At 34.3% G+C, this 26,810-nt stretch overlaps 1 protein-coding gene across 3 annotated transcripts in view; it reads left to right on the top strand.

Annotated features, from left to right (window-relative positions):
- The window catches only part of Rngtt (RNA guanylyltransferase and 5'-phosphatase), a 315,951-nt gene that overhangs the window by 256,599 nt on the left and 32,542 nt on the right, over window positions 1–26,810 (top strand). For all 3 annotated transcript variants that reach the window (XM_074078340.1, XM_074078333.1, XM_074078336.1), the window contains exon 14: window positions 4,887–4,953. In XM_074078340.1, the coding sequence (XP_073934441.1) occupies window positions 4,887–4,953 (67 nt within the window). The remainder of the gene's footprint in view (window positions 1–4,886; window positions 4,954–26,810) is intronic.

Genomic DNA, 26,810 nt, shown 5'->3' on the forward strand with positions numbered 1-26,810 from the left:
TATTTTCTTACTGCTGAGGTCTTGTAGTTTGTTTTGGTTTGTTTTTTGCTTCTTTTGAGGCACTGTGTAACCCAGAGTGGTCCGAACCTCACTGTGTAGATCAGGTTGGCCTTGAATTTGCTATCCACCTGCCTTTACCTCCCAAATGCTGAGATTACAGGTGTGGCTTATTGTTGAGTTTTAGGGTCTTGGGTTTTTTTTTTTTTTTTTTGGTTTCTTTGTTTTGTGATTATTTGTATAACAGTCCTTTTACAGTATATTTTGCAAATATTTTTTCCCAGTTTGTGGTTTGTTTGTTTTTTTTTTTCTGTCTTGATCAACATTGCACTTTTTTGTATCAAGAGTTGTGCTAACATTATCAAGTGAAATGAAAAGAAAATATTTCTTCCTTTATGTGTGATTAGAAGTTTTCCTTAAGTGTTTGGTAAATTTGTTGGTGAATCCTTCTAGACCATGTCCTTTCTTTGTGGGAATAATTTCTAAAATGTGATACAGTAAGACTGCTAAGGTTTTCTACTTTTTTATTGTGTCACTTTAGTACATTATAGTTTTCCTTTTCTAAAAGTGCTTACGATATCCTGGGTTTTTTGTTTGTTTTTGTGGTGCTGAGCAGTGAACTCAGGACTTTGTGCAGGCAGGTAAGCTCTACCACTTGAATCACACCCCCAGCCCTCTGCTGTTTTTTAGAACAAGTATATGTAGTCTGTGTTCCTTTTTTTTATTCCTACTTCTGCTTATTTGTGCCTTTTCTCTGTCATCTTATTAGGAATCAATTTACTAATTATTAATTTTTAAATAATATTTTTTAATATTTTAATCCTTTCTAGTCTACATATTCTATTACATAAAATCCATCTCATTGTTATTTCTTTTCTCCTATTTTCTTAATTTAATTTACTTGGGGTTTTGTTGTTGTTGTTGTTTTATTTGTTTGGTTTTGTTTTGAGACAGCATCTTGCTATGTATCTCAGGCTTATCTGGAACTTGCTGTGTAGCCCAGGCTGGCCTCAAATTCATAATCTATTTTTATAATTCTTTGAAGTGGATAGCTAACTCATTAATTTGTATGGTATTTGGAGGGATTATAGATTTCTCTCTATATTGGATTTAGCTGTACCCTCACAAGTTTTGATATAATGCTATTTTGTTATCCAGTTTAAGATATTTCATAATTTCAATTGCGATTCCTTCTCTGACCTGTGAGTTATTTATAAGAATACTCCTGTCTATTTAGGCATGAAGATTTTTCTGGTTATTTTTTTAAGCTGTTGGTTTCTAGCAGATTTGTTGTGTTCTAAATCTAATCTGAATTGTTCAGTTTTTAAAAAATTTCCTCATGGCATACGCTTTTTAAATTTACATCCTACAAGAAGATTCAGAGAATAATGTGGGACTTCTCAATAATAAGCATTTACTTAAATTCATAATGGTGCTATTGACCCTGTGTTAAGTGCATTTGCTTTCTGGGGTTTTGTTGCTGCTGCTGCTCGTTGTGGTAGATATATTAGATATTGTCTGTTTTTTGGATAATTTGCTGTGTGGCTAAGAAGAGGTTTTTGTTTTGTTTTTTTATAAATTAGTACTCAAGACACTATTATGTTGTTTCAAAGTATTGCAATTGAAAAATATATCTAACAGTAGGCATTGCAACTATGGCTTATAGACAAAACAGTTAATTTTGAGTTATTTAACTTAAAAAAATCCCATTTCTCTTTAAATTTCTAATTGGAAATAATTGTAGATTCATTTTCCTTTTTGTAGCAATTTTCTGTGTCTGATGTGTCAGTATATGGTGAATGAAGCTCATTTAAATGATATTAGTCCTCTTATCTGACAGGTTTTACTTTTAGGTGAGAGACTTTTCTGGAAACAACAGTATGGATCTTTGTTAATGTTTGTGTTTGGGGATTGAAAGCAAAATAAGCATTAGTTTTGCCTTCCTTACTCTTTCAAAAGCTGAAGTTGATTTTTACCAACAATACCTCTTTACCACTGATTTCTAAAAATGTCCTCTTTGGTAGCCCCACTATAGAAGCATTTAGTTACAAGCAAATATTTTAGAAGTTGTTAGCATTTTTGTAAAGGTTACAGAAATATTCACCTAACTTAAGGGGAAATAATAACCTTACTTTAAATGAGTCAGGGTTTCTATATTAGAATATGCATATTTGTATGTATAAACATGTCTAACAGTGCTGAATTAATGGCTTACATGGGGATTTTAAATATGTGATTGCTATATCGTATACAGCACCTTGTCATGATAAAATGGTGCCTATTACTTAGCAATAGTTTTACATACAGTTTGGCAAAACAATTTTTTGAAAGGTAAGACATTTAAAGAAATGTTCCATTTTAAAATGGAAATTGGTTTCTCAAAGTATTAATTATCTTATGCTTGGCAGGCCTTTAAATTATGATACACATTAAAGCCTACTCAAATGAAGTTAGTAATGTGATATCTGGTAGGCAATAATAGGTACATGAACTAGAAATAACAGTATTTTAACAGTATATATCTATATCTATATATCTATATCTATGCACTATCTAACTGAAACAGTTAAGGAATTTGTTTAGGAATTGTAGTTATTAGATAGTTACATTTGAGGATGGGGCACACTGTGTAGTGTGCTGGCAAACTTCCTGAAGTGCATATGCAAAGTAATTGCATGCATATTGCTCTTCAAATGTCAGCCAGCTTTTATTCTTTTCCTTTTTGAGCATCTATTTGTATGGAAGTGATTATTCTTACTTCTAGAGGGAGTTTATCAAGCTTTCTGTGAACATTTGTTAAACCGCTATATATAGCTAACAGTAAATTTGTGGTAACAGCTATGGTTTAAGACTTTGTGAGCTAGGTTAACTTCTTATTTGTCAAATGAGGTTTCCTATGTTTTGTACTTGAATCCAGTAAACAAATGTCCTTAGTCATGTTAAAATTTATTAGTATAAGTCATCATTTACATTGCAAATGTAAAAAGGAGTTTGCTATGTTGGTTTAATTCAGTATTGTGCTCATTTGTTATTAACATTCTGTTAGTGGCCTTTAGTACTTTATAGGTCCTCTGTAGAGTTTAGGGAACAGAAAATGTTCCTAGGACACTGAAAATCTCCCTTATTTCATAGACTGTAAATTACCTTGAGAGTGTACTTTCTTCTCTTACTAGTCCATGTCAGTGGAAGATAATCTAGAGCTATCTCACTACTGTCATCTGGTGACGACATTATAAGATAACATTATATTTTGGAGAAGTTTTGAATAAGTGTATATTATGGAATTGTTGAAGTAGAATTTTTGAAGTTACTAACTGGATTTTTAAAAAATGGTTATGATAATCTTGACTGTTCTGATTTTTCTATGATTAGACCAATGTAGTACCCTGAGAATTTTCCATTTATTTGTTTTCAGTTTGCAGTTGTTTCCTTTAGATATCATGTAGTGTTCCATTCTCAGATTAATGCAATTGAATTTATTTTATAGCTTTGCTTTGGGCATGGAATATAGGCAATTTTTTTTTCTTTTACTTTGTGAAGACTGGAGTTGTGTCCGTCCATTTATTCACAATGTCCATTAAGAAAAGATTTATAATAAAAGAATAAGATGTATTTATGTTTAGCTTAATTAAAAATAAGACTTTATGTCTTTCCCATATTCTGTACCCTACCAGTTCATCTAACACATTCCATATAGTTCTAAAGATGATGTTTCTATATTCATAGTGTTTGGATGCAATTAAGTATGGACATTTTTATGGTGCACACTTGTAATCCCAGCACTTGGCTTAGGTAGGAGAATTGTGAGTTCAAAGACAACTTGGGTTACATAGTGAGACCCTGCCCCAGAATAAAGTTAAAAAGAAAAATAAAAATGGACTTCTTAGAAGTGGAAATAGGAAGGAAAGGAAGGTGACTTTTATTTTATTTTATGGTTTGATCTTTATTTCCACATGCATTTATTGTTTTTATAAGAAATATGTATATCTTTTTAAAAGTCTTGACTCCAAATTACCTATAAAATAAAGTATATGGCATTAGAAATTCTTTATGGTTCACTTGAAACATTCTGTTGATTGTCATCTTCAACTAAACTATTCCTTATTCCAGACATTCTTCTCAATTCTGTCTCAAAGTCTCTATATCCTTAGGACATTGTTTACATTTTCCCCTTTGCATTATCCACTCTTTAAAGCTAAGTCCAAAGCCCATCCATTCAAACTTGAATAGGTTTCTCCATAGCAAGTACTTGTTACCCTACTGTTTTCTGGTGGCATACATTCTGTTACACCACTCACCAGAAACTACTTTGGTTAGGATTATTTACATATCTGGTTTTCTGTTAGATTTTAGGAATTAATACTTAGGTTTATATCATCTCCTGTCATGTATAGGTATGCACTGAGTATTTCTTCAATTAAATAAATTTTTTATATATGCGGCATTTCTTTTACTTCTTTTCCAGAAACACTATTAGAATTACAATTACAATGTTCTATGTTTTTTTCCTAAAATGTAAGAGTGATTCCTTTGCTGGTTACTATCACATAGTGCAGAAGACAAGAGTAATTGCATATAGCCGGGCATGGTGGTACATGCCTGTAATTCCAACTATTTGGGCGCCTGAGACAGGAGGATCACAGATTTTTTAAGGCTGAGCTATATAACAAGACCCTGTCTCAAAATAAATAATTTAAAAGGGCTCACTCGTGGAGTACTTGCCTACAATTCTTAAGGACCTGGATTCAGCCCCTAGTACCAGGAAAGGAAAAAAAAAAAAAAGAAGCTAGTGGTATTTTTCACAGGATTATTATAGAATTTTTATTTTTATATAAGTTTTCAGTTAAGGAACAGTATTTTATAAATAATGCTATTTTTCTTCCTTATAGGTTACTTCCTCAGAATGTTGGTCTTCTCTATGTTGGAGGTTATGAAAGACCCTTTGCACAAATCAAGGTATGATTGTTCATTTTTAGTGTATATTTTAGGCATTCACTTGTCCAGAACCTACCAAAAACTTGCTAATCAGCATATCAACAGTGTTATGAATGTGAATAATTTTATTGCTTTTTGGATATTTCTGCTGAAGTCGTTCATCTTTTCAAAGGAAATGATTTTTTTTAAATTTAGGATTCATTAATAGTATAAGGGAGTATATTTTGAGCAGGTTCAGCCCCTCTATCACAGTACCCCAATCTCCCTCCTTTCCCCCTCTCTAAAACAATATTTGGTGGGTTTCATTATGCTGTCTCCGTACAGATATATGTAGTACACTTTGATATTCTTTGAGTCCCAGTGTCCTCTCCTTTCCTCCTCCCATTGGTTTCCCCACCTCCTCCTGTTAGTCCTCTGCACCCCTTCAGTGCCCCTTTTATACTTGTCTTTTTATTATTGATATTTTTTACATTATTTTAGACCTATATTCTGCAGAGAGTGAGAAAGTGCAATATTTGGCTTTTTGAGCAGTGTAATTGATCTGCAGTTCTATTCATTTTCCTGCAAGCAGCATAATTTCATTCTTTACAGCTGAATAATACTCCATTATGAATATATGCTGCATTTTCTTTATCCATTCATCAGTTGTTAGGCACCTGAGCTGATTCCAGTGCTTGACTATTGTGAATAGTGTTGCAATAAACATGTATGTATATTGATTTACACTCCTTTGGACTTATGCCCAACAGTGATATGGCAGAGTAATAAAGTAACTCTATTTTTTGCTGTTTGGTGAACCTCCATACTGATTTGCAAAGTGGTTGCACCAGTTTACAGTTCCACCAGAAGTGTATAAGGGTTGCTTTTCCCCCACATTATCACCAGCATTTGTTTTCTTGATAATTACTGTTCTGAGTGGTAGATAAGATAGAATTCCAAGGTAGTTTTTGTTTGGATTTCTTTTAGGCTAATGATATTGAAAATTTCTTCATGTGTTTATTAACCGTTTTGGAGGTTTGTTTGATTCATTTGCCTATTTGTCAATTGGAGTATTTGTTCTTCTGTTTTTTTTTTTTTGAGCTCTTCATATATTTTGGATATTAATCCTTTATCTGATGAATGGCTGGCAAAGATTTTTTTTTCCCATTCTGTGGGTTGTCTCTTGATTCTGGTAATTGTTTCCTTTGAAGAAGCTTTTTAATTTGATGCCCTCCCTTTTGTCAATTCTTATTCTTATTTCCTGGGTGATTGGAGTCCTATTCAGAAAATAACTTGCCTATTCTTTATATCTTTAAGAGCTTTTCCGATAGTTAACTTCAAAGCTTTGGGTCTTACATTAAGATCTTTGATTCACCTAAATTGATTTTTGTACAGAATGAGAGATAGAGTCCTACTTTCAGTCTTTTGCATTTAGATAATGAGTTTTCCCAGCACCATTTGTTGAAGAGGATTTCTTTTCTCCACATATGTTTTGGGTTCCTTTGTAAAAAAAATCAAATGGCTGTAGCTGTGTTGATTTATTTCTGGGTCTTATATTCTGTTTCATTGATCTTCATGTCTGTTTTTGACAGTGCCATACTGTTTTTGTTACTGCAGGTCTGTTGTATAATTTGAAGTTCGATATTGAGGTATTTCCAGTGTTGCTGTTTTTGCTTAAGATTGTTTTGGCTCTTTGGGGTCTTTTGTGTTTCCATATGAACTTCAGTATTGATTTTTCTATTTCTGTAAAGAAAACCATTGGGATTTTGATGAGAATTGTGTTGAAACTATAGGTTGCTTTCAGTAGTACAGTCATTTTCACAACATTAATTTTTACCAATCCACAAGTGTGGGAGGTCTTTCCATCTTCTGGTATCTTCTTCAGTTTCTTCAAGATTTTGTAGTTTTCCTTGTTGAGGTCTTTCACTTCTTTAGGTAGTTTTACCTCTTTAGCTTATTTAGGAGCAAACCTAAGTGCTTTCACCTATGTAGTTAGGTTTCTTTTTTTCTTTCTTTTTTTTGTTTTGAGGCTATTGTAAATGGAATTGTTAGAAACCGATTATTTTAATATTCTTGCCCATGTTGACTTTGACCAAAACATCTTAGTGATTAATTCTCAAGAGTACATTTAGACTTACATAGATTAATCTTTTATATCATCATTTTGCCATTAAATTTTTAATAGCTTTAACAGGATTATTTACATATAGTAAACTGTACATGAAGTATACACTTTGATTAATTTTGACATGTTTACTTTTATGAAAACCATCACTACAATCAAGATAATGGACATATAGCATTACTCCAGAAAATTTACTTGTGCCCTTTGAAATTTCTCCATCCTCCCCTTCTGTTTTCCCTTCTAGTCCTCAGGAAATTATTAAACTGATTTATGTCATTATAGATGATCTTGTGTTTTTTAGTACTTTATATAATTAAATCATACAGACCTTGTGTTCTCTCTCTCTCTCTCCCCTTCTCTCCCCTCCCTTCCCTCACTCCCTCTGTGTGTGTGTGTGTGTGTGTATGTATGTATGTATGTATGTATGTAGAGAGAGAGACTCTTTCACTCATAATAATCGTCTTCACCCATACTCTTGCATTTATCATTAATCCATTCTTTTTATTGCTAGTATTATTCCATTATGTGACTATTATGCAATTTGTTTATCATTTCAACTGTTGATGGATATCTGGGTTGCTTCTAGTTTGGGGTATTATAGCTAAAGTTCCTATGAATATTTGTGTACAATTCTTTGTATGGACATATGCTTTCCTTTCTCTTGGATAACCAAAACTGCCTCTGTTTTTCTTGGTAAATAGATCTGTTCCATTCATCTGTGTGTCTATCCCTCCACCAATACCACACTATACTGATTAGTGTAGCTTTATAATGGGTCATGAAATCAAGTAGCATGAATTTCCTACTTTGTTCCTTTTTCTGTTATGGCTATTCTAGGTTTCTTTCATTTCCTTATGAATTTCTATAATTCCATCAACTTCTATAGAAGTGCTTTTTGGGATTTTGATTTGAGATTATATTGAATCTATAGATCAGTTCAAAGAAAATTAAAGTCTTGACATTGAATCTTCCAGAATTCATGAAGACGACATCTCTTTAATGTCTCTCAGCAGCAATATTTTCTTGTTTTCAGTTATTTATTGGTCTTGCACATCTAAAAAACAAATGTGTCCATTTTTCATATTTTTGGTGCCATCTAAAAGTATGTTTATTTCAATTTCTGGTTGGTCATTGCTAATATATAAAAAGATGGGTTTTAGTAGCATTTAAAAATTTTATAGGAATTTCTACATAATTATGTGATTTACTGAAAATGACAGTCCTTTTTTTCTGATCTGGTTGCCTTTTATTGCTTTTCCTTTATTGTGTACAGTACAGTGTTGAAGTAAATGGTGGGATCCACATACTTGCCTTGTTCCTAAGGAGAGCATTCAGTTTTTCATCAAAATTGTTTCTATAGTAATATTAGCTAAGAATTGATGAATTAGTTCTAACTAGGCTTTCTTGTAGAACATATTTGCAAAAGGTGGTCAATAAAAAGGAGGATTTGGGCTCATTCTTTTTCTTTATTTTTATAATTTACCATTAATGCTTTCTGAGAAACGTGAATTTTGGTGATTGTTCAGTTTTCTGATTTTTCTTCACATTTGTTTCTTCAGTATGTGAGCTGTTTTTCTTTTGTATTTGAGGATTATAAATTTAAATTCCTTTACAACAGCACATATAACATATGATTATAGTTTGGAAAATAAGCATTTTTCAGAGTAGACTTAACCTACACTGGACATTCAAGATTCATTGTCAGTCACAATATCAACATTAGTAAATGAGAAATTTTATCTTAGTCACCATACCATCAGCACCTTTTTAAATGCCTCCATTAATTTAAACAAATTAAACACTCTAAAAGGCCTCTCATTAGCATATTAAATTGTGGACCCTTTTGATGTTTTCTGGTTCCTTAAGTAATGATAAGCATTCAGGTACAATTTTCCCTTCAGTTTTTAATATTCCTGGAATATGAGTGCTATTGGCAGGAGTCTCTTCATAAACCTCCTTCATCATCCCATTCACTGAATTCAGCTGTATAGCCAGAAATCCTAATAGGTTTCAGCAGGAACATTTCTGACAGCCCTTTTTTTTTTTTTTTTTTTTCTGTTCAGTGGCTTGGAAAATCCTGTTTCTCCTTATTAGAATTGAAATAACTAAAAACTAAAAGATTCATCTGATATATTTAGGGGAAAGGTTGAGTTTTTGTGTAAGGGTGTGAGTTACTTTGTATCTCAAAAGCATAATTTCAGTATATGGATAAGGGTAATTCCTCTAACACTCATCTGATTCATTTACATGGCATTTTCTTTTTCTGGATCTTTCCTAACAAGCTCAGTGACAGAGGTCAATCTTTTGTCAACCCTTTCTGCCTGATTAATCAACTGTACTGAAAAAGAAAAATCTATTATTTTAGGTTGCCTTTTTCATTTGATACTACTACTGGAAAGGTTTCTCTCATTCACTGTGAAGAGATTTCTTACCCATATTAATTATTGAATATCTTTCATAATTCCTGGTGGCTCTAATTAGATTCCTGTCTAATTATAAGACATAAGTTCATTGGAAAACGATTTTTAAAAAAAAACATAGTTTTAATGCTTGAGATTAGGCAAGAAATTTAAGGTTCATTTCTTATCTTGCTTTGGACCTGACTTCTAGTGAGCATGAAATTCCCAGTATTTGCTATGTTTATTTTTCTTCCATTTATCTAAATGTAATGATAATGTGTTATATGTCATAGATGTTAGGTGTAGCCTTTAAAATAGAGATTGCTTAGCTTTTCTTAAGAGCATATTGGTTATTGATTTGTAAAAAATAAATCAGGATGTGAAATTGCTCACTTGGTTATTAAGGAAAAGACATTCTCATTTATTAACATCACAGGACTTAAGTTCCTCAGTGTAGGTGGGTTGGTATCATAGTCTCTGTATGCTAAAGAGGTATTTTTCAGTTATATTTCTAAAAAGGAGCTTCTTTTATAAAGGTCATAAAGAGAAAAGAAAAAATGGAAGGGTTAAATGTCGAGTAAGTTCAGAAGTTTGCTATATAGCATGCCAACAGATATCTATACTATTGGTTTATGATATGAGTCATTACAACTGTCCTTCTGGCAGAACACATGCATGCTTTTTCATTATTTACTCATCTTTTAGGTTTAGTTTTCTATCCAAGCGCTAAATGAAGATATAAACATGGGACTTCTAGTCTTACACTGGTACATCTTCCTGCTAATTACAGGTTTATTTTTGTTAGGGGAGGTTATTCCTATTTACCTTTTTGTCTCCTAACATCTTCCATACACCATGGGAGAGGTACTATAATAGATAACCTTCACCCAAAGCAGTGACTATACTCTGAGATCGTTGACCCCTTTTAGACTGTATGAAAACTGTGAATCCTTTCCCTAGAAAAATTTACACACACACTCACTCACACTTTTGAGTCTGATTTAAGTGCATTTGAAGATCCCAAATTAAGAATCCCAAAAAGTAATTGTTTTTTCCAAGTTTTCATATTATCCAAAAAGATACTGCATTTATAAAAATTTAAGTTTTCAGGGGAAATTTTCTTTTAAAGACTTTGACTTTAACATGTATGTTTTACTTCCTTTACCTTAAAATATAATAAACTAAATAAAGCACTGATCATTTTATAATTACAATATAGAGTAAGGAAGGAATTGCTTCATGTGTTCACAGTTACTGTTTTGTGATAAGAGTAAAGCAGATTTTACTCTCATCCCAGACTGTAACTTCTAGATGTACTCAGCTGAACAACTAGAATGTTATTAAGTAACAGATCGGGTTCATTATATGCTTGTATGTAATCTTTGAAATTAAAAAGTGAAGTTTTGATTAAAATAATATTTTTGTTTATTCCCATTTATAAGTTCTCAAGCTGTCAGAAGTTTTTCAGATGTCTCTCATGTGGGAATTGAGGTTGTGTATTTCTGTATCTTTGCATAAAACCATTATCTTAATTGTGTGTGTATGTTTCCATTGTTTATACCTTATTTTTTGCAGATGCATTCAAGTTTCAGTAATTTTTCTAGAGCATTTCATAGTCTAGTAATCTTAATGCTAAATCTTAATAGATTTATAATCTTGGAGGCTCCACTTAGCAGACAGAATTCATAAAAACAAAAAGTATTGAAGCCTGTCAGCATCACTGTTAATCAACCAACCAAAGAGTTATTATGGAAAGAGTCAAGGGCACAGGGCTGTCCCTCTCTGTGGGCTTGATATTAGTTGCCTTTTCCAGTTCTGACAGCCCAAGAAGTGTGAGAGACTGTGAGGTTGAGTCAGACCTAAGTTTCCCCTTTGGCACTGCAGAAACCCTTAAAAATATATATGTATAAATTCCATGCAGCAACCATATGTTGACCATTTTTTAGGGTTATTTTTTCTGAGGCAGTTATTTTATAGTCAGTACTGCTAGATTATTCTGACTTACAGCCTTGGTTCTGTTCATGCTGAGCAAGCCGAGTGCTCTTAGTCACAGTCACATAGTCTAAGCTTTCTGAGCTTGAATTTTTAAAAATATTTTTATAGCCTAAGAAATACAAAGTTGGTGTTTGTATTCATGTGCATATGTAGTAGATACAAAGAAATCCTTATCTCCTTCATTTTTGAAGTCCTGGTTGAAAATCCATCAAACCATCCCTTCACGTGTTTTTTGTATTTAACAGAAAAGTAGGATATTTTTCCTATAAGGTATTTCCTGTTCAGATTGTGGTTATTTAAAAAATATTTTTGGGTGGTGTGTATGACTCAAGCAGTAGACCACCTGCTTTTTAAATGGAAAGCTCTAAGATCAAACCCTAGTCACACCAAAAAATATATATATTTTTTGAGATGGTAAGCAAGTCAATTTTAATTTATAGGGTAAATTTAAAAGTAAAGTGTTTATTTTGGGTCATTCTATTATGGAAAGAATGAACTAGGAAAATGGATGGAAATTATTTGGTTTGTTTGATGATTGTTTAGAAGATTTTGCTTATTAGATCAACACTTCTTACTAAATGCAACTATTGAACATCTATAGTTTAAATCTCTAAAGTGTTTGAAGACATACTTCTCATAAAGATGCAATTCCTAGAACTGAATGTTCTATTTTAGTGGCTTCCAGAATTTGGCTATAACCTTAGGAATATAAGAAATGTGTCAGGGTCCAGTACATGTATACATACATATGCTAAACACATGCACAGAATGTAAATAGAAGTTTCAAAATAGGTGTGATATCATACTGTTCTCTTTCTTTTTTTTTTTTTGCCTTTTAAAATTATTATTTATTTATTTATTACTGGCTTTTTGAAATAGAATCTCAAGATATAGTCCAGACTGGCCTGGAACTTGCAATATAGCCTAGGCTAACCTTTATCCTTCTCCTTAAGAGGAGGCTGAGGCCTCCCAGGTGTTGGGATTACAGCTGTGTGCCACCACACCTGACTGGTTTTGTGGGGGATTTTTGTTTTGTTTTGTTGCAGTACTAGAAATTGAACCTGGGTTCTTGCACATGCTAGGTAAGCGCTCTACACTTAAGGTACACCCCTTCAGCCCTCCTTCCCTGTTTTTGTATTTCTTTTTTGAGATAGGCTGTCAGTAACTTTGCCCAGGCTGCCTCTATCTAGCTCACAGTCCCCCTGCCTCTGCCTTCCAAGCAGCTGGAATTACAGGTGTGCACCACCACACCCAGTTCTGGTTTGGTTTTTAAATGGTTATCTCAACCCGCTAAATTAATTTCTCTATTGAAAGTGAGTTTCAGTTTGGCAGACATTGCTTCAGGTTAGGACTTACCAGCTAATGCTGCTGTGCGCTTCTGGCATGAGAATGCCACACTGAAATGATACACATGACAGTGAGGAAGCCACTTTCATCAGTGTTGAGGTAGCCCTCACAATGGTTTTTGAGATGAAGAAAAAGATGAAAGGTAGTAGTTTCTGTGAAGAGAGGGAATACAGGAAGAAGTAAATTAGAAATGATGTAAGATGTTTAGTAAAGCTATTTTCTGTTTGAAAATTCCTAATTCTTAAGAACAGAAGGGAGCCTTCCACACCCTTTCTGTCTTTCAAGTGATTCCGTGTATTTTAAGACAAAGAATGAAATGAAGGTAAACTTTCCTCTAAGTGAAATAAATTAGAAAGAAACTGAGGTGGGTAAGAACTTGAGAAAAAGCAGTGGAATAGATCTAGAGTTATGTGACATATTCAATAAATAATGGCTAAATTTTCTGTAGTGCCTGTAATGGTGAGGAAATTTTTCAGTGTCTCATATTGTAGTAATAAAATGGTTATCCCTTTGTTGAAAATAGATTCAGAGAGACAGAGGCTTAAAAAACTCACGAAAGCTAAGAGTTTCCCGTCTTCCTTGAAGAAAGCTATTAAGTTGCTGATAGAGTCCTTCAGGTCACTTTCAGGGCCTTTCAGGTAGGCCCAGCAGTAATGGGGCTGTTATTTTCTAGATGTGAAAAATTATGCATTGTTCATTAACAAGTCATACAGTAATTGTAGACCACAGTTGTAAAAAGTACACAATATAATGTCACTTCTGCCCAGTTGCTTTGGGTAGCATTATTAAGGCCTAACATCACGTTTCAGTCTCAGTGTCTAGATAATTTATCAAGAAGATGATAAGCACCATGAGAGCTGGACTATGTCTTACTCACTTTTGGATTGTCAACACTTAGCCCAGTTCCTACCTTCATAAAGGCATTAAATAGATACTTAATGTTAACCTTATCATTGAAGAATGCTTAGAAAGTAAGGTAAAGTTGTTTTTGAGGGTGAGGTTTTTTTTAATCATTAAGAATTTACTATGACAGGGAGGGGCAGGCATAGTTGAGAATCCTATAATCCCAGTTACTCTGCAAGCTGAGGCAGGAGGATTGAGAGTTCAAGGCCAGGTGGGTTACATAGTGAGCTCCAGGCCAGTCTGAGGTACATAGTGAGACCTTGCCTCAAAAGAACTCTCCCCTGCCCCCTGCAAAAAATTTACACAAACTTCATGGAGTTCTGGTTTTAATTATATACATAGATACTTCCATAAAACTTTTTAAATCTCTATTACATCTTGAGTTGGGATATCTTTGTTTCAATATAATTTTCTAATTTAAGATTCTAGTTGTAAATTAATACTAACATTGGCAACTTTATTTTAAATGTAGATTTTATGAATACATTATTTTGAGAACATTTTAAATATAGCCCTCAAATTGTTTTCCAATTAAGAAAGCATTTTTCTTAGCAAGGAATTCCAGTGTCTTGAGCTTGATAATTTACAGAAAAAAATCTGGAAAATATCTTGGCTTATTCTAATGTCCTTTTCAAGGTGGAGATTGCTAGGAATTGAACTTAAGGCTTTGTGCATGCTAGAAAGCACTCTTACCACTGGGCTACTGCCCCAGCCCTTGAGTCTTTGAGACAGGGTCTCCTACCAGTAGTTTACCTCTAAAAAGTTCTTTGACTTGAATTTCAAATGCACTGATAACTATGAAGATATGAAAGATTATATGCTGAAGTCATGTCTGACGAATTACACCATAGTTCCTGATTACATTTACATTAGCCATTTAGAAGTTGTATATTCTACCTCTGTTCTCACAAAAAGAGAAAAATCATTTCTTCAGTAAATAATCAGATCTAAAAGAATATTCTCTTGTCCTCTTGCCTAATGAAGTCACAGAAAACAAAATAGCTCTCCTGCTTCTATCCAAATGCAGACACAGTGGCAAAGGCCCATTTCAAATGGTTCATGGCTGAGCTTCAGGCAATTAGGAAAGCTCAAACCAGTGCTGCTTTTGGTTGACTGTTCTGACAGGGTGTGCATTTCGAATAGCTCAAAGGGAGCAAAACAGGACTTGTATCTTGATTAGTCTCAGAGCCTCCAACAAAGAACAGTAACAAACAGTCTAGATATTACAAATTGTGTATGTTGCCAAAAATTGTGATGGGAGATACTAAAACTGGTACTTGAGCATCTTCAGAAGTGTGAGACTACTGCAGTAAAAGTGACACCTGTCATAAATAAATACTGTCTTATAGTAGAAGGGGTCTTTTTAATGTTTGTTTTGTTGTGTCATGTTTCTTGAGACAGGGTCTCACTATGTAGCCTAGGCTGGCCTGGAACTCTCTGTTGTAGCCTAGTCTGGCTTTGAATTTACAATCCTCCTGCCTTAGCCTGCTGGGATTAGAGGTATGTACCACCATGCCCAGCTAGGAGGGATCTTAATATTATAAAACAGAGAAATAAAATGATATATTCAAATAAATCTAATATTTTCTTGAAATAAGGGGTTTTTTTGTTTGGTTGGTTTTTGTTTTTACTTGCAGTATGGGGTTTGAGTTTCAGGTCTTTGCTCTTACTAGGCAAACTTGAGCCACACCCCTAGTCCTTTAACTTGGTTTTTTGTTGTTATTTTGTTTTAGATAGGGTCTCATTATTTTGCCTACGTTGGCCTCAGACTGCAATCCTTTTACCTGGGCCTCATGAATAGCAGTGATTATAGGCATGTACCACCACACCTGGGTGTTTTCATTTTCATTTTTGTTTTTTTGGTGTGTGTGTTACTGGTATTTGAATTAGGCCTTGCGCTTGCTAAGCAAGCCAATTTATTTTTTGAGATGGGTATATCTCAGGCTTTTTGCCTAAGTTGGCCTTGAACCACAAACCTTCTTAGTTGCTGTGATTATACGCATACACAACTCACAACTCCACCTGCCCTGAAGTTTTTTCTAAACTTAAGCAAAAATCTCTTCATATCCTAAAATTTCATTGTCTGTAGAATAAATTGCCTAAGTTTTCAGGCAGGAAATCCATAGATTATGCCAAATGCAATGAACTATAAGAAAGAATGATCAATTCAAGCTTAACATTAGGAATATATTGACATTGAGGAACGATTTGGATATTGTTCGGTGTTAAATATGTTAAAAGTTAACTAGTGTACCAGCTGTACCCAGGAAATAACTTCCCAAGTGATCATTCATCTGCTAAAATAATATGTTGCTTCTGCCCAAAATACTTTTAGGTAGATTTGTTGACAGCAAAATGGTGTTTTTGGAAGAGCTTGGTCCTTGCGTTCCTGTGTGGAAGAATCCAAGCAGAATACATAGGTATAAATAGGGCTTATTAAAAGTTAGGAAAGGAAATACAAAGGGAGCATGGTGGGGCATAGGTGGAGTCCACCAGCAGAGAGAGCAGGCTTTTTTTTTTTTTTTTCCACATGCTTTTAAAACCTACACTAAAATGTGGGGAGGGCAGACCCAGGAGATTCCCACCCAGAAATGAAGGAGCGAGGAAGGGCATGGATGGGTCCCAGCCTGGTGAGGGTGGTCTGGGCCATCCCCAGGCAACCTACATGAGCCCCCAACTTTTCCTACTTCTAGCCTGAAACTGAGTCAGTTTCACTTGACTCAGTTAATAGTAGTGAAAAAATTGTAAGTTATTTATTTAAGTTTTATGCCAGGATTTAAGTCTTGGAACTGTCAAAATATTCACAGTGAATACACATTATATATAACACTTTGTAAAAATTAAGCTATCAACAATCTCTGTAGATAGACATAAAATGACATTTTAGGTCATTTAGCTATTCAGAATTTCTTCTCAGTAGGACTGGGGGCATGGCTCAAGTGATAAGATTACAAGTCAAAAAGAACATTTAATACAGCTAACCTACTGAATGTTATAGCTTAGCCTCCCATACCTTAATGTGCTCAGAACACGTACATTAGCCTACAGTCATTGAATGCAAAACCTGTTTCATAATAAAGTGTTGAGTATGTCATGTATGCACATAGATGGGCGTTTTGTAGACAAGATGAAATGCAAAAACACAGTATCCTAAAATGCTGGCAGCACAGTATACCAGAGTGTCATTTGTTTACCCTCATCATTTGCATGGCTGACTGGGAGCTGGAGCTGCAGCTAGCTGCTGCCGCCCTACATCATAAGAGGGTATTGTTGTATGGCATATCATTAGCCTAGGGAAGTGATCAAAATTTGAAATAAAATTCCTACTGAATGCATATCATTTGCATCATCATAAAGCAGAAAATAAAAATCAAGTCAAACCATAGTAAGTCAGGGACCATCTTAAAAGAATATTTCAATTTAATGTATCTCTACTGTGTTATAAATTTTTATCATAAAATGTTGCAACCATTTTGATAATCTTTTTTGAAATCTCATCTTTTCCATTGTCAGTATTTGATAACTTTCTAACCTGTAAAAGAAAAAGCAGGATTATTTCTTTAAAATGAAGATAATAGGGCAGGGAGTGTAGCTTAGTGGTAGAGTGCTAGCCTAGTGTGATTGAGGCTCTGGGTTCAGTTACCAGTACTGCTAAATAAAAATAAATAACCAAAGAAACGAGTAGTTACATTTTTTACTTTTAAACTTAGTACTAAGGAAAGTATTATAGCCAACATTGGTTGAGCATTATATGCCAGCCACTATTCTAATTAGTCCTCAAACAACCTGTAAATTTTAACATTCCCATTTTATATATCAAGAATACATAGAAGGTGCAGTAAATGATGGCCCAGGTTTCAAAGCTAATATTTAGGACAGATATATTGCCTCTTAAGGAGTATGATTTCAGTATATACTATGTTGAAGCAATTGATTGCTGTTGTGTTGAATTATTAGAAAATATTGTTATAGTCTTCTGAGTTTGCTTATACAGAAGACCAAAATTATTCCTGTAATTTCTATAATTCTAGTTAAGGTATTAACCGGACTATGTGACATCACCAAAGGACTATACTTTTACTACAAAAGTCCAAATAGAGAATCATTGAGCTTTGTTTATATAAAAAGAAGTGGGAGTATTAAGAAAGCTCAGCTAAAAATCTAACCTTTGCTACTTATTTAGTCATCGTTGTGTGTTTACATTCATTGCTTGTCAATGGGAAGAGCTGAGATTCTTGTATTGGGAATACTTGTAAATCCCTGAGGTATTAAGAGGAATCTAAACTGTCTTCAGATACAGTTTTGAAATATTTTTCTTTCTGAACTCAAAACATTCCATTTTGAAGTATATGTCATATTTCTTCTAGCCATCATTTTTTTAGAAGGCCCAACCCTACTTATTTTTCTTCTGTGTTAAATGTTATTTTTATCTTTATTGCTTCTTAATATCTGAAAGACTTGGGTTAAAAGTATTATGGTTATTAATTTTGATCATTCTTTAGAAGTCTGTTTTATTTTTTTGAGAACCAGCTGGTAGGAAATCAGGTATATAAACAAATCCCCTGTACATTTGAGTGCTGATTAGTCCAGAAAGGAAAAGTTAATACCTCATTTATAAGATTTCTTTTTCAAACAGGTGTGGCAGTTATGATAGGTTTAGTGAAAACAATTTCTCTTTTTTTTCTAGTTCAAAGTTGAGTATGCCTTGTGAACATAGCTGAAATAAAAACATTTTAATGTTTTTCCATATCAGTGTGTCTTGGAGGCATTTTGATGATTCAAGGCTGATTTTAGCTGCAAAAAGGAATTATAGCAGAACTGCAAAGAGAAGGAACAGATGTTTTTTTCAGTTTCAGGATGAGTAGGTTGGTTGCATAGCACAAGGGTAATTGGATGATGTAAAAGGCAGTGACTATGAGAATAATCATGGAGATGTTCCAGAGTGGTTATGATTTAACAAAAGGATGAATGAAGTAACATGCTGTAATGTGGGTCATAGATGTCACCAAGTGGAGCCACATAAAGAGAAGGTAGGAATTGTATTTATGAGGGAAATTACTATTAATGAGGAACTATTCCATGCTACTCTTGTATCCAGCTTCCCAGGTCCTCTTAGGTGTTATTGTTCTCTAGAATTAGTAAAATCTTAGGTGAAGTTCAATGATGGTTTTCAAATGCCTTTGCTGGCTTGAGTGATTTAATCAATAAAAGCATGAAAGATTACGCTTTAGGAGAAAAAAGTAAAGAGGACTCTTCCTTTGAATTCCACTCATTCTTCATAGAGTCCCAAATTCCCTTGCTATATCCATGCCACTTTGAGATCAGGTCTCTCCTTAAAGTTAGCTCTGTCAACCAGGTCGGAGCTCATGTGAATGCCCTGAAATAGGTCCAGGTCACTTCCTCCTCAAAATCTTCTACTCCCTGTCTGTGGTAGACATCTTGACACTCTAGTATAAATTCAGTCTCCTATTGATAGCTCTTGAATATGTCATCCATTTACTCTGCATCAGTTGCTTTTGTTCACTTTCAAAATAAAATCAACAGTGGCTTTCCATTGCGTACTGTACAACTATAAAGTTCTCCTGTTGGGCTTTCTCCTCCCATGCTACCTTGATTCTCCCTCGTTTGCACACCCTCTAATTAATGCCATGTGTTTCCAGTTCCCTACTTCTGTGACTTTATGTACTATATTCTCTGGTTTATCGTGTCTCAAAACTTATCTGATAGTAAAAAACAAGCATTAAGTAGTATATGCAAGGCCCATTGGTAGAGACTGGGCATATAACAATTAATAATATATTTTAATCTATCCCTGGTTTGCTTATAGTCTGGCTGAAGAAATCCCTTTGTAGTAGGGTAATTGACAACCCGTAGTTGGACATGATGTGTCAAATGTTTAGAATTGGCTGTAAATGATAAAAGCTGAGAAAGAACTATGTCCAAGGGCAGTTGGGGTAGGATTCCCAGAGGAAGTAAGAACTGTTTTGCACTACCTTGACTGAATGGTAGATTGTGATTATGTGTCTGTGTGTCTGCCTTTCTCTGTTTGCCTCCTGTGGGAATAAAAGGATGCTTGATATTGTAGAAAAATAGAAAAAGGAAAGTGTGGAGCTTTATTCACCTATGTGAAAAGCAATGTCTATGTAGGGAAATAAAAGGAGATATGGATGAAGACGTAAACTGATAAATTGGAAAACAAAAACAGTCACACAGCACATAACAGGAGTACATTCTGAGAAAAATGTATTGTTCAGAGATTTCATCATGTGAACATCTTTGGCGGGGGGAGCAGTACTGGAGTCTCACATTTGCTAGGTAAGTTCTCTATCAATTGAGCCAGACTGCTGGCCCTTTTTGCTTTTAGTTATTTTTAAGTACAGTCTTAACTTTTGCTTGGGCTAGTCTGGACCATAAACCTCCTATCTGTGTCTTCTGCTTAGCTGGAATTACAGGTGTAAGCTACCACATTCAGCTTCTTTGTTAATATGGGTTCTTGCTACTTTTTGGGGGCGTGGGGGGTATCTGTACTGGGCTTGAATCACAGTCATTCTGATCTCAGCTTTCTGTGTACCTAGAATTATATAGGTATTAGATACTGTGCCTGGCCTGAACATCTTTTTGTTGTTGTTTGTTTGTTTGTTTGTTTGTTTGTTTTGTGTCAGGGTCTTGTTGTGTAGCCCAGCCTGGCCTCAGACTCATGATCCTCCTGCCTCAGCCTCCGGCAAGGAGACTGCGATTGTAGGTATACACTATGCCTGGGTTGTTCAAACACCTTAGAGTGTACTTAAATTTGGATAGTGTCGTCTACTATACACCTAGGCTACAAACCTGTAGAGCATGTTTGAATACTGTAAGCAGTTATGACACAGTATAAAAGATAAATGGTGATACCTGTATATGATACTTAACCATGAGTAGAGATTGGAAGTTGCTCTTGGTAAGTCAGTGAGTGAGTGATGAGTGACTTTGAAGGCCCAGGGCATACTGTACACTTAATAAACACTGTACACTTAGGCTACACTATTTAAATTTTTCCCCTTCTTCATGAATAACCTTAGCTTACTGTAACTTTATAAATTTTAAAAAGATATTTTTTGGTGCTGGGGACAGAACATATGGTCTTGCATTTTCTAGGCAAATGCTCTACTGCTGAACTAAGTCTCCATAATTTCTTTCTTTATATCCTTATTTCTGTAAGATTTGCTTTGATTTTTTTCCCCCTAGATTCTACATATGAGAAAAAACATATGACACTTTCTGAGTCTGGTTTATTTTGTTTAATATGATGAGCTCCAGTTCATCTACTTTCCTGCAAATGGCAGGATTTCATTATTCTTTATGGCTGAATAATATTTCATTGTGTAAATATGCCACAGTTTCTTTATCCATTCATCAGTTGTTGGGCACCTAAGCTAATTCCATATCTTGTGTACTGTGAGTAGTACCATGATAAACATGGGCATACTAGTATCTCTTTGGATGCTGATTTTGATTCCTTTGGGTATATATCCAAGAATAGTATAGCAGGATCATATGGTAGCTCTATTTTAGTTTTTTGAGGAACCTCTATACTGATTTCTGAAGTAGCTTGACTAACTTACATTCCCACCAACCATGTAAAAGGCTTGATAGTCCCCACATCCTTGTCATCATTTGTTTTTTGTTTTTGTTTTGATGATAACCATTCTGACTGGGTTGGATGGAAATCTCAGAGATACTTTTGACTTGCATTTCCCTGATGACTAAAGATGTTAAACATTTTTCATGTATTTATTGGTCATTTGTACTTTAAAGTATCTCTTCAATTCATTTGCCCATTTATTATATTATTTGCTCTTGGGACACTTAATTTTTTTAGGTCTTTATATATTCTGGCTATTAATCCCCTGTCAGATCATATTTTTTGATTCTGTAGGTAGTCTGTTTACTCTGTTGATCATTTCCTTTTCTGTACAGAAGCTTTTTAATTCAATCCAATCCCATTTGTCAATTCTTACCCAATTTCTTAAGCTACTAGAGTCCTCTTCAGAAAGTAATTGCCTGTCCTTATATACTACAGAGTTTCCCCTAGTAGTTTTAACATTAAGGTCTTAATATTAAAATCTTTGATCCATTTTGAGTTGCTTTTTGCACAACATATGAGGTAGGGATCTAGTGTCAGTCTTCTACATGTGGATGGATAGCTAGTTTTCCCAGCACCATTTGTTAAATAGGTTGTTTTTTCTTCATTGTATTTGTCTCCTTTGTCAAAAATCAGATGGTTGTAGCTACAGCCCCATGGGCTCTTTCTGGGTTCTTTATTCTATTCCAACATATCTGTTTTTGTGCCAGTAGTATGATGCTGTTTCTATTACTGTGGCTCTATAGTATTTTTTTTTTAACTCGGGATTCTTTTGGCTATTCTGGGTCTTTTGTGCTTCCATATGACTTTAAGGATTATTTTTTCCACTTATTCAAAAAGAATGACATTAGAACTTTGATGGGGGATTGCACTGAATATGAAGATCCCTTTTGGTAATGTAGTCAGGTAGGTTTATTCCTAGCTATTTTATTTTCAGGCTGTTAAGAATGAGGCTATTTTCCTTGTTTCTTTCTCGGCATATTTGTTAGTGGTATATAGAACATTCAAGGCCCTTTCTGAAAAGGAACAAAAACTGAAAGGAATGGAAATGTGGCTCAAGTGTAGAACGCAAGCACAGGGCCCTGAGTTCAGGCCCCAGTACTAATCAAAAAAAGTATACTGTTAAATCTCCATGTGTTTGTATAGTTTCTGTAGTTTGTCTTTTGTTGATTTCTAATTTTACTCTTGTGATCTGATAAGATACTAGAAATGATTTCAGAATTTTTGTATGTGTTTGCTTTATGTCCTCCAGTGTGAACTGTTTTGGAGAAAGTTCCATGGGCTGCTGAGGAGAATGAATGTATATTACATAGCTCTTGGATGAAATAGTCTAGAGATGTCTGTCAAGTTCATTTGATTTATGTTTCAGTTTAACTCTGAAGTTTCTTTTTTCTTCTTTCTGTTTTTCTGTCTAGTTATTGATGAGAGTTGGGTACTGACTTCACCCACTCTTGGTATACCTGTACTGTTTATTTCTTTATGTCCAGTAGTGTTTCTTTGATGTAATTGGACACACCAATGTCGAATGCATATGCATTTACAGTTGTTGTGTCTTCCTGATAGATTATTTCCTTTATTAATATGTAGCTACCTTTTTTCTGTTTTTTCTTTTATTTTGATAGGGTCTCACTGTATAATGCAGACTGGCTTCAAATCTGTGAAGCTTCTGCCTCTGCCTCCTGAGTGCTAGGATTACAGGAGGGCCCCGCCATGCCCCTCCCCAGATATAGTGACCTTTTCTTTTCCTTTTAATTTCTTCTGATCAATTTTGGCTTGAATTTGCTTTGTCATATTAGAATATAGTATTCCTACTTGCTTTCAGGTTCTGTTTGCTTAGAATATCATTTTATATCCTTCTCTTTCATAAAAGTCTTTACCAGGGATATGTGCTTGTTTCTTCTTTCTTTTTGAGCCAAACCCATGAGATGTTTTTCTTCAGACAGTAAATCATTAGATCTTGGGTTTTTTTTTAATTCATTCAGCCAATCTGTGTCTTTTAATTGGAGAGTTAAGATGATTTATATTAAGATTATTATTGCATGGTATGTACTAATTTTTTGCTTACTCATTTCAGAGTTTTTCTTGTTTAAGAGTTAATAATGCTCATTTGTTTACTCCTATAGTGAGATTTATTCTTTCCTGAGTTCTCATGATTATGAATTTTGTTTTCTTCTTCTATTAGATGCTTCTTTTAGGTATCTTCTGCACTGCTGGCTTAGTGGTCATGAGTTGCTTTAGCTTATGCTTCATTTCTTACTTTTTTAGCCGTCCTATTACCTCTTTCTTGATTCTTGGTGCTCTTCCTCTCTTTCTTTCCTCAGAATCTAGTTTGTTACTCTTAACTTTTCTTATTTGCAGAATTGTACAGAGCAAACTTCGAATTCTTCATCTTCTAAACTATACTTCTATGCCACTGGCAGCATAGTAGGTTTATGAATATTAACATCACAACAAATGATGCAATAGGTAGTGAGCCTTTCTGGATATGTCTGGTTAATATCCTTGAATCTGACAGGTTAAGTCCTGGAAGATTATGCTTTCCTATAGTTGTTATTTCAGTTATTTTCATTTTTGTTTTGTGTCTTGAAAAGTTATGATGAAGCCTAAGTCTGTTAGACATATCTCTTCACAAGAGAATTATATTCTGGAAAAAGACAACAGATTGATTGGATCAAGTTCATTCCATGTAGATTTTTGTTGTGAGAGAGAAACTAGTAGCCCAGGGTGGTGGTGCATACTTGCAGTCCCAGCACTTGGAAGGCTAAGGCAGGAGGATCATGAATACTATGCCAGCCAAGGCTACATAGTGAGCCCTATTCTCCACAGAGGAGGTGGGGAGCAGCCAGTTCACTGCACCCTTTATTATTAAAGGCAATAATTACCCTTGTTATTACACTCATAGCTTCTTCAAAACTTATCTTCAAAATTGTGACTTTTGGGCTAAGGGTAGCTCAATGATAGAACACTTGCCCTGTAAAAAGCCTGAAAGGAAAAAAATGTGAATTTAAAAAGCTAGCATCATGTCTATTGTTGACTTACAAGTAACTTATAAACTATAAACAATACATAGATAAATCTCATTATCTCTGGGGTATACCATTTCCATGAAACATTTCTTTAATGGTTCTTCAAGGTAACCTGGAAGGAGAAACCTGTACTCTGATGTTATATTATCCAATAGTGAAATTCACAAATACCTGATTCATTACATATATTTTCCTTTTGACAATAATAATCTTAGACATCATTTTTTTGTCTTGTCTTTTTTTTTTTTTTTTTTGGTGCTGGGATCAAACCCAGGGCCTCACGCATGCTAGGCAAGTGTTGTACCACCGAGCTACATCCCAGCCCTAGACATCATTTTTAAAGTCAGATGTTTGTGTTAAGATGAAAGATAATTTTTAGAAATTTAGCTGTAGCATAAATAGAATTGTATGATTCTAATTGTACTAAGTATAGAAGAAAGTAAGGTATTTTAGAGGCATTGCATCGCTTTTATCAAGCACATATTATGTGCCAAAGACAAATGATACCTTCCAATATTTATAGTAGTCTTGTAAGGTAAATGTGATTTTTTTGCACAGGTGTGAGAAAATTGAGACAGAATGGTTAAATAATTTGCCCATGGTCAGGCATCCAGTAAGTGGTAGAATTGAGATTGGAACTGAGGTTTTCCCAACCCCCTAAACCTAACCTTTTTGTTCTTATGACACTGTTTCTGTGTATGTGCTGCTGGCTTAAAATTTTTCATTTGAGAATGTTGATCAGATATTTCAAGGGAGTCAGCATATAACATCAATGCACTTTAAAAAACAAATCCTATCGAAAAGGATATTTCGATATCCTTTTCGAAATATTGATTATGTAACATTGATTATGTTAATATTGATTATGTAACATTGTCATCACTTAATGAAGTATTTTCTATGTAGCTTTTTAAAGTAGTAAGCATTTATACATATATATATATATATTTTTTTTTTTTCTTTTGGAGGAGCTGGGATAGTACTAGGCATTGAACTTGCTCCGCACTCGGCAGGCACTTGCCACTCTGCTAGCCAGTCTTTTTTTTTTTTTTTTTTTTCTTTGCATTGGTTATTTTTTAGATAGGGTCTCGCTCTACACTGATCTTCTAATTTGTATTCCACATAGCTGGAGTGACAGGTGTACACCACTACACCAAGCCATTGGATGAGATGGTATTTTGCAAACTTTTTGCCCTGGCTGACCTTGAACTACAATCTTCGCGATCTCTGCTTCTTGAGTAGCTAGGATTGTAGACTTGAGCCACCATACCTGGAAGTTTCTTTCCTTTTTTTAATATTAGAAGTATTTCTGTCTTCTAATTCATACGTTTTATTTTTAGTATTATCCTAGGCTATTGCTCTGTGTTTTAATAAATAAATGGCCTTCGTGATTTTAATGTCTTTTAAGTCAGCTAGTATGTAGAAAAGTGGCCCATGATCACCATGTTTTTGTGGTTGGTGATTTTATGTCAGGTGCCATTTCTCAAGGTTCAATTCTGGTAGTTCCTTTCCTGGTGTTTCTAATATGTGTGTCTGTGTGTGTGTGTATGGCTGAAAAAAATATATATTTTAATCTTTGCTGTGTGGCCCTAAAGATATCTCTATACTTATTTGTAGAAATGTATAATAATTTGATTCACAGCCATTGCATTTTTTTTTCTTTTTTTAATGAGGGGGAAGCTAATTCTGTGTTTTTGTTAAAGCAGTCCTATACTAGTGGCCATGTTTTATATGTTCAAAGTACCTATAGGCTTTCCTTTTATTTTTCAATTACATATACTGCTTTTGTGATCCTAAATATTTGAATATAATGCTACTTGTTGACTCCCTATGTGTGAATACCACCAAGAAAACAAAAAGCAGCTGAAAGAAGGCTCAGAAAGAATGTTTTTTCAGTTGCAATGGTTTCTTTTCTTCAATGTGCCTCAAAAAGTCTTTATTCACTGTGGCAGCAATTGACATCTCTGTCACTGCCACTCACAGTTATCCCAGTTGATGTGAAACAGGCCTGAAATGTAAAATACTTCTCTCTCCAACTTACATATATGTATCTTCAAGTTTTTTCAGCAAAAGGACTAAATCAGTTCTTCATTTTCTTGTCAGTCACTGCTATGCTAGAATTTTCACTTTTGTCTTAGCAGTAGTGTGATATGACTTAAATCCACATTCCTCTTTTAAGTACCTCAGCAAGCAGATCTAAGTCATGTACTTGTCTCTGTAATGCAAAGCTCATCTCCACTGTCTGAGTGCTTATGGTATATAATCATGGTAGCACATTGCAGCTTGACCATGGTCATCTTAAAGAAAACACATAGCAAGCAGTTCTCATATAAGCTGTGAGTTTTCTTGCCAAATTAAAACCATGTTAATGGCTAATTCCAAGTATGCATAGAAGTATATTACTAAGTATGAAAACAACCCAAGCAACTTACTATAGTATGCATAGGAACCTTTAGAGAATGGTTTCATTAATTTTTTTCATA

Source organism: Castor canadensis, chromosome 1 (genome assembly GCF_047511655.1).
Source record: "Castor canadensis chromosome 1, mCasCan1.hap1v2, whole genome shotgun sequence".
Lineage (NCBI taxonomy): Eukaryota > Metazoa > Chordata > Mammalia > Rodentia > Castoridae > Castor > Castor canadensis.